At 39.0% G+C, this 12,447-nt stretch overlaps 1 protein-coding gene across 1 annotated transcript in view; it reads right to left on the minus strand.

Moving 5' to 3' along the window:
* Window positions 1–12,447, minus strand: part of LOC105022979 (neural cell adhesion molecule L1-like protein) — a 29,058-nt gene that overhangs the window by 6,585 nt on the left and 10,026 nt on the right. Inside the window, exons 13-25 of the mRNA XM_034295839.1 lie at window positions 11,471–11,637; window positions 11,043–11,205; window positions 10,682–10,806; window positions 9,788–9,889; window positions 7,479–7,676; window positions 7,225–7,295; window positions 6,872–7,094; window positions 4,114–4,124; window positions 3,885–3,968; window positions 3,061–3,268; window positions 2,674–2,796; window positions 1,897–2,076; window positions 322–384 (exon numbers count right to left, since the gene is read on the minus strand). Coding sequence (XP_034151730.1) covers window positions 322–384; window positions 1,897–2,076; window positions 2,674–2,796; window positions 3,061–3,268; window positions 3,885–3,968; window positions 4,114–4,124; window positions 6,872–7,094; window positions 7,225–7,295; window positions 7,479–7,676; window positions 9,788–9,889; window positions 10,682–10,806; window positions 11,043–11,205; window positions 11,471–11,637 — 1,718 coding nt within the window. The remainder of the gene's footprint in view (window positions 1–321; window positions 385–1,896; window positions 2,077–2,673; window positions 2,797–3,060; window positions 3,269–3,884; window positions 3,969–4,113; window positions 4,125–6,871; window positions 7,095–7,224; window positions 7,296–7,478; window positions 7,677–9,787; window positions 9,890–10,681; window positions 10,807–11,042; window positions 11,206–11,470; window positions 11,638–12,447) is intronic.

Consider the following 12,447-nt stretch of genomic DNA (forward strand, 5'->3'; position numbering starts at 1 on the left):
GTGAAGCCAAACAGGATCCCCCAAGTCAAGAATACTGCAGGCCACATGGACCATTCAAAGAGACAATTAGAAAGCAGGGCAGCTAGCATCAATTGTCAGGAACTGGATTTGTTGAACAGGGAGATATCATAAGTCTTATCCTTAGCATGGCTTATTCCAAGTGGCATTTCTGATAGTCCACATGCAATAATATCTACATAGATGAGACTATTTAATGTCTGAAAATTGTATTTTTGTCAAAGACACAGATTGGAAATTCAATCAAAATAGAAAGCAAGGAAAAAAGCAACAACACAGTTGAAGTAAGAGTATGTAGTATACCATAAGAGGAAGGAGTTGCATTTGTAGGAATCAAGCTGGCAGGAAGGAGGGAGCAGTTTTGCCCTGAAATGAAAGAGGTACTTCAGAGTTCAAGATAACCATTGAAATCTACTGTACATATGTACTTCAGAACTAAACTTGTTCAACATTATGTCTCAAAAATTAGCAACTGGCTCTAAATACATCAAATACATTGATTAATGAGAACAAAGGAGACCTGCAGAATTTATTGACTTGTAGGCAGATCAGTTCAAAGAAATTCTCCCTTTGTCAATGAGATGCACACAGGCCTTTCACAATGTTTAAGTCATACACAATTGTAATGTATTTTAACCATCACAAATATCATTATAGGCTTGGTAAAAGTAATATTGAGGAAAATGTTTGGTAGAGGTTGAAACTGATGGTACTGTAACTATATACGGACATATTAGGACATATGAAAAGGCTTATTCATTCACACATCAAAAGAATGTATTATGTGGTTTGAAAAGTATTTGAAACTATTGATTTCTTTCTCAGACAAACTCCAGGCAAAAGCTGAAGGCTACTCAAATGATTACCTTCATGCTAGATTGATCATCGGTCATAAAAAAACAGTGAAAAATGTGTCAGCTTAAGAGGTAAAAAACATGTGCATTTTGTTCAACAATCTGCCAATCTTTGACACAAAATCAACAATTGGAATCTATTTTCAGGTTTTTTGCAATGTGTTCCAAGAAGCTGAGGAAGCAAAGCCATATCAAATTATTGTAGTTGTAGGACGTTTTATGAATAAAAACGCCAAAACAGGAATTTAAGAGATTAGTCCACTCAAACTAACTTTTTTCTGCTTCTTTTATAAAACTGAGGTTAAGTAGGTATTCTTTGAAAGTCAATAAATGGGGTTGTAATAAAAAGAGTGGTTTCTTGAAAATGTTGCTTTACTTTTAAATGGTTTATGCTACAAAATATTATACCACTATTACAGAAAGAGAAGACTCCCAGGAAAACATATGCCCTTACCTAAAAATGTACAAGACCTAGCACTCAGACTAGAGGAATAAAAATAATGTTTTCTACAAAAAAATCATACATAATTATTCTCTGGGGATCTTCATGTTTTTCTGAACTTCCCAATACTTTTACATTTCAGCCACATCCTTTATGTGTATATAATTTATGTGGAGTTATTTTAGATATATCCTTTATAGAGGAAGGTGTATAGAAATGTGGAGGGACTTTGTTATCCTCGCTTCAAGGGGACGATGGATCCACCCATCCGTCCATTATGGTGCCAGGACAGAGTAGGGCTATGAATGGAGCAGAAGCTGCCCTCTCGTAGGGATTGGAGGGCCAAGAGAGGCAGCAGAGGCAGAGAGGCAGCAGAACGACAAGCTTGTCAAGGCAGTTCCACTTGGCGCTCTGTTGTGAAGCACCATTGTCTTGTAGTGGATGAGAGCTTCAACTGGTAGCCCTACCAACAGAGAACCTTCAGGAGCGAGTCGCCGCATGGTGGTTTGGTTGAACAGAGATAGCTTCTGAGAATCCTACTCTTTTACCCATCATCCAGTTCCCTGTGGATTAGCTACTCACTTGCTTCTGTGATGGTGTGACCCTCCTCCACGCGTGGGGGTCCGCAGCCTTCCTTGGTGCAGGCGCTCAGATAGAACATATACCCTCCAATATCTTCCAGGCCTTGAACGAGCCACTGTGTGGTGTCCGCACCGCTGATGTTTACCTCCTGCTTGTTCCCTACCTCCAACGTCTCACTTACTGAAGAAAAAGATAAAGACTTTATTCATCTAGAAAATATAGACATATATGTTCTGCTGTAACCCTTCTGTTTTTGCCAAGTCTATCAATAAAGGGATCTGAGGGGATTATGCAGACTGGAAATGAAATGAATCAAATGTAATAAATTATAATGTTAGGTTTGGGTGCAGCTCAAAAGTGAGTAGTCATCCCCTTTTTGTTAATGCTATATGGAATATCAGACCAGCATCTTATTATGTTTCCTGTAACAACAACTAATTCCCTTGAACCCCAACCAATCTGCAACCTACCAAAAGATTTTGGAGTAAATTAATCGGTTGTGCAATCTATCCAAATGCACAACAATAAACTAGCTCCATGGTATTCAGAAAATACTAGAGCTGTAAAGCACCCTGCCAGAACATTGGAATGGAAGATGGAACAGTTTGACTAGTCAGGAAAGACATTACCATGCAATATTGAAAAGCACTCAGTCCTGCCTGATGACTTTTCTTCAATCTATTTGACTGATTGACAGTGTCTGTCTTCACTCATCCAGGAATAAGCTACTGTGTCAAAATACACATGTAGAATATCAAGGTGATCATGTGCACATACCGGGTTGATACTGCAGGCGATATCCTGTAAGGATGCCATTGGCCTCAAAGGGAGGTCCCCACACCAGTGTGATGGAGTCAGTCTGGGCATTTGATGCTGTCAGAATGGGCACTTCTTCAGGAACTGCCAAGATCATGAAAACAAACAGACATTAAACGTTCAGCCTGTAATGCTTTATAATCTCATTGTACATACAGTCCTCAACTGTAATATGAATAGGCTTCATCTGTCATATTTGAGCACAACACCAGTTATCAGGGCAGATGATTTCACTGCGGGATGGCTACTAGTGAACACAGCTAATTAGTTCAAATCTGCTACACACTTTGCATTGTAGTGTGGCAAGGCTTTGGAGTTATTTTGTCAGTGCACATGTAGAATATTTACCTCCTTCTGGAGTCTGAAAGATGACAGCATCGCTGCTTGGGCCATTTCCCTTCTTGTTGGAAGAACGTTCACAGTCAGTTCTGTATTCCGAGAAGGGCTTCAGGTCAGAGACTATGGCATGGCTCCTGTTCCCTGGGAATGTCAGGGATTGACTCTCCTCAGAAATTCTGTTGGAATGTAGCAGGCTCCGTTTCCTTACCCAGTGCACCTGAGAGAGGGATGGAAATGGAGTAATGGATGTTGTTTTGCATGTCCTAATGCCATCCACACATACTACATGTATTTTGATCGTAAAGCTAAAAAAAAATCATGCTGGTATTTTATTTACTGCAATATAGGCTATTCAATCAATCAGATGTATTTTATAAAACACTTTTCATCAGCAGTTGTCACAAAGGGCATACACAGTTACAAAGGGCTAAAATCCAGAACAAGCAACAAGAAGAAATTGATGCACAGTGGCTAGGATAAATTCCTACTGGAGGTCAGAAAACCTAGAGAGGAGCCGGGCTCCGAGATGTCCTCTTCCGAGCGAATATTATAAAAGTACATTACCTTTTTTGCCACATGATTTTCACAAATGCTGCTAAATCTATTTCTTATCACAATTATCTACTTTCATCCGCTGATACAAACAATCCCATGTTTTCGCATTTCTTTGATGATTTCCAAAGCAAACATTTCTCCTCGTAGCTCAACTTTCGAACTAGTCTTCCTGTGGTATTTTACAGCCTTAAATCATTGTAGATGTGTGTGTTGGTATAGATCAGTATAACATAGCATGTTGTTTTTGTTATCCTGAAAATATTTAAAAAAACACTTACATTGTAGCCCCCCAGATGACCCCTCACTGTGGCCTGGGGCAACCCTGGTCCAGCTGACTCTGAGAACGGTGGTGTTGATGACCTCTACTGCCCACATCCTGTGGGGCGGTTTGTAGGAACTGGACAGGGGAGGCACCAATAAGTAGCAATAGTACACACATCTGTATACACACACGCACAGACACGCATGCAAGCACTCACACACACACACACACACCTACAGACCTACACGCCCGTAAACTACAGGAGAAATACGTATACAAAACAACGTTTGAACGTGGAGTGAACACACTGGTGGGAAGGGGGCAGGGTTTGGAGGTGGGAGGTAGAAGAAACAAAACAGAAATCAATTATGATTTGTGTCTTTATGTGTCAAATCTTCCACTTTGCTCAAACAAAGGTGGGAATTTGAATCATAACCTCTCTGCAAAGGTTCCTGCAAATTCTCTTGCCAGGCTTGTATACAGAAAGTGACTAAACATTTTCTTGATCAGTGACTCTGAGTTTCATGTTTCTGAATTCTGATTTTTTTTTCTCCACTTATCCTGACACCCTTTTTTACCCTTTTAAGGGGTGTTTTTGTATTATAATTGTGAAATTGTGCAATATATAAAAAACATAACATAATTGGAAAATCAATACTAAAGTAGCTCATGTTTAACCAAATAACTTTAAAACTCACCAATTTAAATGGCCACCATCTTCGCTAATTGGACAGAGTTACAGGCTTTTAAAGCCAACACTTGCCCACCTTGTACCTGTCAAAACTAAAATTTAACTTCTTGGCCTTAATGCAAAACATTGTGTTATCCCAAAGAGCTCAACCCCCACTGTGGAGCATAGTGTTCACCTTACCATTTTATGGGGATATTTACAATATAATCCTAATTACTGACAAATGTGCTTCCAGTATTAACACAGGGGTGTGATATTTGAGTTTTATGATACTTAAATTTTTTTAATATAATTTCACAAAAATACCAAAATGTCCCTTAAATTAATGGAGTGCATGGAGTATATAAGTGGAAAGAAATCCTAATTGTGTAAAACTCTGAGGCACTGACAGAAAAAAAGTATGTATAGGCACTGTATGTCTGTTTAACGTAAGACAACTACTTAAAGTACACCTATTGTACAAAAGTACTTGGGTAATATCTGAAAGAAAATTTTCACTTAACCTGATACACTATCCTGAAGACAATGCCAAAAGAAAACTGAAGACAACAATATAACATTATTTGTCAAAAATGACATTAGGTTCAGTAAAGATTCTCATAAGAAAACAGTCACTAGTGCATATCCCAATAAAATACCACAAAGACTTCCAGGTATGGAAAAGGTAAATGTAAGAATGTGAAAATTGAACTGAACTAACCAGGAAAACTTTAAATAGCATCAGTGAATGATCATTGTTATAATAGTGAATAATATTATTGAAAATACAACACATTTTCCATGTACATTTTTGTAATTTACCAGCAACTCTTACACAGATGGACTTATAGTTAGAGCATTCATCTTACAATAACGATAGATTTATGTCTAGTGTGCCTTGTTTTTCTTTTAGGCCTAATAATGTAAAGAACTTTTACTTGCCCCTGTGTATGAAATGTGTGATACCAATAAATGTGTCTTGTCTATATGGGCTCACCACAAAAACAAGTAATACAGAAGTACATCTTGCTCAATTAAGTAACTATCAGCAAAGTCAGTGCTTGAAGGAAGAAATAGTTTTAAAAATGAAAAATACTTTCACCATTAGCGTGCCAGGACAGAAAATAGCTTTGACTGGAATGAGTGAGAGCTGCCTTTTAATAGGTGTGAAACAGCCAAGAGACCAGAAGTGGAGAAACAGAGCTTGGGTAGGGATGGGGAGGTTTGACAATAACATGCCCAATAGGCAAGCATCATGGTCTTGTTGTGGATGTAAGCTTGAAATGTAAGCTAGATAATTCCTTTGGGAAGGATGAACACTAGATGGGTGTCCTTCTGGATAAATTGTAGCACTTTGATGGCACATACTAAAGCCATATCAAAAGTGAGTTGTAGTAGTAATAAAGAGAGCACCAACACCATAATGGGTTTCCTCTAAGGCAGACCCTGGTAGACCAGCACCATAACGGGTTTCCTCTAAGGCAGAACCTGGTAGACCAACACCATAACGGGTTTCCTCTAAGGCAGACCCTGGTAGACCAACACCATAACAGGTTTCCTCTAAGGCAGACCCTGGAAGACTGCACTGGACTGCATGACTACAATTTGACTGTGACTGAGGACTGAGAGTGACACCAAGCAGGGGAGACGAACTGTTAGAGTATTTTAAAACAGTTGGGACATCTAAATGAGTTCCCATTTGTTCAAAACACATCTTTATTTTGGTGGTATAGTTTTCAGACCGCATATGAGTAATGTTTTGAATCTGGTTTCAATGCAAATAAGAAATGTCAATTCTTATTTGCATTGAAAGTACTTTCAGAACTTCATAAAAGATAGGTGGCGCCACTCAATATATTCCAGTATTTGGCAGGTAGCCTTGTTATAAGAAGGCAAATATAAAGGTAGCTGGTTTGATTCCACATCATTACAAAACATCTGCTACTTGGCCCATGAGCAAGGTAATTATCACTAATTGCTTGAGTAAGTTGTTCTGGAAAAGGGTCTCTGCAAAATGATTAAAATGTAATCTAGATTCAGTGGGGAAGTAAATATTATGGCATTAGACTGTTTATGCTTTACTTTGCAGTGATTGAGAAGACGCATCTATTCCGATGAAGTGGCATGTCTTATTGTTTAATGTTATAGAAAACTTGCAACTCATTCCATGCCAACAGGTTTGTGTGCTAATGCACAACATAACCAATGACCCACTATGAGTGCTTAATTTTTTTTTAAACAGTGTGCAGTTCGGATGCTGGAATTGTAAGTGTTGGCCAACAACCACTCAGCCAAAAGCAGAAAATGTGCATGAATTTTATGGAATTACTCACAGTCTTCCCCAGAGTACCCTGTTACAACTTTGGGTTCCGGGCCCCAGCCATGGCTATTGCGACTCTGAATCTTTATCTCATAGGGGACGAACGTGGGGGTGTTCTTGACGACAATGCTGGGTCTTCTGACGAGATGATCTGTCCAGTTGTATTCTAGCCCCACTCTCCTGTAGCTCACTTTGAACTCCAGGCCTGGACCATTGTGCTCCATGGGCAATAGTGGCTGTGACCGAGAACATCACAACAGAAAGTTCCTACAGTATGAATCTACAACATACTATGCTCATACCTAAGACACACAGCATACAGCTGTTGTCTTTAAGGGTAACTACAGATGCTGTAATGAATCTCACCTCCCAACTGATATCTAATTGATGGGGCAGATGACCCTCAATTTTGATGTTTTCCGGATTTTTATCAGGAGCTGTGAGGACATGTGAATTAATAGGCCATATTGTTTTATTTATGTTAAGACAGATTATGTTTCAAACAGCCATGAAATAAATCTTCAAATAACAATGTTCTGGTCATTAAAACCTTCTAAATAAAGTATAAAGTTATATTATTTTGATAAAAGACTTGTAACACGTTACTAAAAAGGTCAAACCTGCAGGAGGGGTTTTGTATCGATCTGTGGGCCTGCTTGGGGGCCCTTTCCCAATGGCGTTAACTGCACACATTCTGAATTGGTAGTTCAGGTTGCCCTGTAATGCCAACTTCACAGTGTTCTGGTTTCCAGGTACTCGCTGGAGTTCTCGCCATGTCCCAGGATTCCACTGGTTCTCCTCATACTCCACAATGAACTCTGTGATCATACAATGTAACCACTTACAAATCATTCATAGACATACGTAATATGTACGGAAAATGTACTTCAAATGTTCAGATTTAAAATCTAACAACTACTATGAGGTAAAAATACAAATGATCAGCTTTCTTTGGGAGAGTATTTGTGTATATATTGGTTTCACCATTTAGAAATTAAAGCACCTTTTAAATAAATATATTGGATCAATATAATGTTGAATCAAGCACTAATGTTTAGTGTGGTCACATATCCATGCAAGCAATAACTGCATGAAGTCTGCGCCATGTCTGTACTGCACATATCCTCAGGTAGTGTTTGTAAGAGCCAAATTCTTAATTAGTAATTGGTTTATTATCATTTAAATTGTGTTAAACACTGTTTAGTCCTTTAATTGTAGATATTTTGGGGTTTCAGTAATTTGAACATACTTTAGAGATAAACAGTATATTATTGGTTATTTTAAAGTATTACTGTGAGCATGTGCCACTGTTCTTAAGGCGCATGTACAACTGTTCTAACTAAATTGACGATTATTGGAAATGTTTCAAAGAAGGAAGGATGCTATGTTAGATTAGGGCTATAAAGTTGTTGACCATAACAGTGTAACTCAACATAACATAACTTTGTAAATGATATAAGATACTTGAATTGACAACTAACGTCTACCATTGGACGTTATTGAGAATTGAAAGCTCCAATAAACACCCTTGGACCATATTTCTGTTTCCAATTGGATTCATGATTACAATGCTAACTAACTCAAGCCAAATAAGCAAGGAATTCAGAAGTGGACAAATGCATAGTTGAATTTGGATACACGGCAAACATCCCATTAACCTACTAGCCGCCTAAGTGGTGTGATATAAGAAAAGCAGCCACGACAGTGTTAGTGGAGGTCTTCTGAACCTAATTTAAATGTAAGGCATGTTCGGTTAGAGATTAGTTTGCCAGTCTTGTCCTTTTTCCCCCCTGAATAATTCCTTAGTTCCAATAGCAGAATTTGGGGTCATTGTCTTGTTGTATTTGGGGTCATTGTCTTGTTGTATTTTGGGTCATTGTCTTGTTGTACTTTGGGTCATTGTCTTCTTGGATTTGGGGTCATTGTCTTGTTGTTTGATGAAGCACTTTCTTTCCAATAAGCCTGGAGGCATTTGCTTGAAAGTAAGCAGACAAGATGTTCCTGTACGCAACATTTAATGTGCTGCTGCAGTCAAGAGTTATAACATCAGTTATGATAAGAAAGCCCAGTTCCAATGGCCTGACACATGCCCTTGCCATAACATCCCTGCACAAACAAGGTGGTGTGCCAGTTTCCTTTTTTCTCTTGTTTCCTCTTGCTGTCCCTCAGGCACGTTAATAGTCTCTTTTAGTTACTTTCTAAGCCAGCCTGTGTTTGAGGCCGATGTTTTGATCCTTAGAGTGAGTCTCTACAGTTTTCCTGGTGATGTTTTCTGTGGATGGTAGTGGTTAACACATCCAGGCCTACCTCATGGAGTGCTCCAGATGGGTCTGACAGGTTTTGTTATAATTACTGTGACCCTTCTTTAGTCATCCACTGTAACGCTTGATTTGGCATTTCAGGCCATTGGTGATTGCTAAGCTCACCAGCAATCTGTTGTTTCTGGTAAGCCAGCTGTTTGGTATTCATCTAGTAGCAGACTCCAAAGACAATCACAAAACTTAGAATCAAGGCAAGACACTGACAGCTCTCTGATGACTGCACAAATTATGTAACAGGACACACCTAACCAGAAACACCTGCCAAGACAATTATTCTATTTTTAGTGCCCTGAAGTAAGGGGACTGTGCAAGTGTTAACATTTATAAATGGTGAAATCGATATTGGAACAAATGCCCTCAAATATAGAATGTATACTCCAACCTCATCGAAGAAACAGAAGAAAACATTCTCCACTGTTCTTATGGAGGACACTGTATGTACATTACATAATGAAATAATGAAATAGTGTGTGTGCATACTGTATATTTCACATTATAGCATTCTATATTGAGTCTGCAGTTTGATCTCTTTCTAGTCTGACAGATGCAGTATACATTTAATAACATCCCTACTCCTTCTGAGTGCTGACTTTGGTAGCCAGGCCTACCAGTAACAGAGCTGTTGTGGGCATCACCAGGTACCCAGGCCAAGCGGACACTCCGGCTCTTTTCTTCAGACAGCTCCAAATATTCAGGTGCATCAGGGACATCTAAAACAACAAAACAGTAACATTGGAGACACCAAGCTGTCACTGTAGGGGAACAATTTGGGTTCCAGGGAGAAAATATGTGGCTATTGGTAGAACAGTTTTGGGTCCCATTTAGATCCCAGGTTGATGCAGGTACACTACACCAAGATAATGACACAATTTCCTAAACTAATACAATTTGAAAGCAACTGGGGAAGGAGGTGTAAGTGAATGAAAGTTCCAGTTGTTGGATATCATTCCTCTGGCAGGATTCCAGTAGAAGACTTTTCAAACCAGGATAATGATGCATGATGTGGCCTGTTAACTGGGTGTTTCCTGACACACTCCATTAGGGAAGAACTAGGTTCTCTAAAAAATGCCTTATCACATATAGCAGGCCAAATATGTCTAGAAATTATATTTCTAAATGGTGAAACCAATAACTACACAAATACACACACAAAAATAAAATCTATAATTTAACCTCGGTGTAATTGTTTTAATTATCTGTGTTTTGCATTCAAGAATCCCCAAGGGGTGATACTAGATGGCTGACACACAATCTATATGTAAATATTTTTACTTTTGGTGTTTCAGGTACTTTTGGTGTTTCAGGTCATGCAAAGGAAACAGTTTTAAAATAAAATAGGAAAATGTGCTGTCCTTATTTGTAGGGGTAGTCTGTCATTCTTTCCAGGTAGGTGCAGCCAATCAGTATGATGCATTCAATAAGCAATGTAGGTGCAAAAGAGACAAAAAAAACTGTGGGACCTACGACAATGACATTGTGAAACTGAACGTGATGCTGCTTACCCAGGACTGTGACACGTGCAGAGGCGGAGTCCTGATCTAGATTGGTTCTGGCGATACATGTGTAAGCTCCCTCATCGCTTCGGTTTACATCGATTATTTGTAGCGTTCCATTAACCAGAGAATATCTAAGGATTCAAGTGCAGTTACATAAACAGAGAGAATCACAACACATTAACTTCCATCAGTGGCAATGCCATAGCTCTCAATAGGACATTTCTTATATGAACATTTCTGTACTGTACTTTCTGTGAGATGAGACACCTTTGTATACTATTGTAATGGTATAGTAATGAATAATTGTATCCAATATGGATAGGATTATTATATTATATCCAGTAATGGTCAAACTTGTGTATCTCACCTGGACTGTTCTGTGAACGCGGTTATCTCATTCTCATCCTTGCTCCAGACTATTTCAAAGTCCTTTCTGAGAGACGTGTCATACTCAGCTTGGCATGGAAGCTGAGCCGTGGTGCCACGTATTATCTGCTGGTCCTGCGGTTGCTCCACTATTTTGGTGGCATCTGAAACACAACAATATTTGCTGGGTGAATAACACACCATGTTGTGCTCTTCTGATGTTCAATTGAGAGAGATTGACAGACACTTTTCAGGGATTTAGGTATTATTCACAAGGGAGAGGTAAGAGAGAAACGGTTGGATAATCCCGTCTTCTCACATGACAGAAGACACATCTCTATTATTTTTCTTAAACCCACTTCATGTTACAATGCGAAATATAAATGAAACAATAAGCCATTCAGCATGCTGTTCAAGTAACTGTAATACCTTTGACATCCAGTGAAGCTTTGATAGATGTTGTCTTATCTGAACTGGTGGCAGAACACACATATTCACCACTGTCTTCTTTCTCTGTCTGATTTATCAGCAGTGATCCATTCTTTAAAAAAGAGAATCGTTCCCCCTTAACTGATTCCACAGTGCCATGCTTTTTCCTAGGAGACAAGAATTTCAGAGTTGTGATTTGATGAGCTGTTTTGGTACAGAACATTAATGTTTTAAAACTGTGATGGATATATAATAATTAAACCCCAAAAAATTATTTTCTTGGAGTGATTAGATATATAAGGAGATAAAAAAGGAAGAGAAAGTGTCAACGAATGTAACATTTCATTTTTCACCTGGTTTGTAAACAACAGGTGACTTAAGCGTGAAATGTGTACTTACAGACCCTTTCCCAATAATCCAGAGTAAACCACAGGAAATACACAAAGAATAACATAACAACTCTGTAAGTGTGTCGGAGTCCTGCTTGGCCATAAAGTAATGGGTGAACAGTGAATACAGAAGGGGCCCCTGTGTGGAGAGTCAGAGGGGCTCTTTAGGAGGAAAAGTATCCAACAGCAAGAGGACGTGTTCAGGTCAACGGTGGCTTGGTGATGGCCAGGGAATTCGGAGTCAAATGCTGAGCTACTGTTGACAAACAGCATTCTCATGTACTGTATGGCATTCCTAGAGGGTAGCATGATGGAGATGGCATACATTTTGATGGTTTGTGTGTGATAGTGGGTCCCTGGTGTTTGATGGTGTTGATTAGATCCATGGCCCGTCTTTCATTACAGACAGGCCAGAAAAGTTTGAACATTTCAGTGAATGAACCTCCAGACTGGTCTATGCATGCTCTGAGGATGAACCCTGGTATTCCATCTGGCCGTGTGGTCTTGTGAATGTTAACCCATTTAGAAGTAATAAATCGGCTATGCAAAGCAAGATCACAGCAGAAGCTCTCATATATGGTTCAGTGT

The sequence above is a fragment of the Esox lucius genome, chromosome 12 (assembly GCF_011004845.1).
Source record: "Esox lucius isolate fEsoLuc1 chromosome 12, fEsoLuc1.pri, whole genome shotgun sequence".
NCBI classification, from domain to species: Eukaryota; Metazoa; Chordata; class Actinopteri; order Esociformes; family Esocidae; genus Esox; species Esox lucius.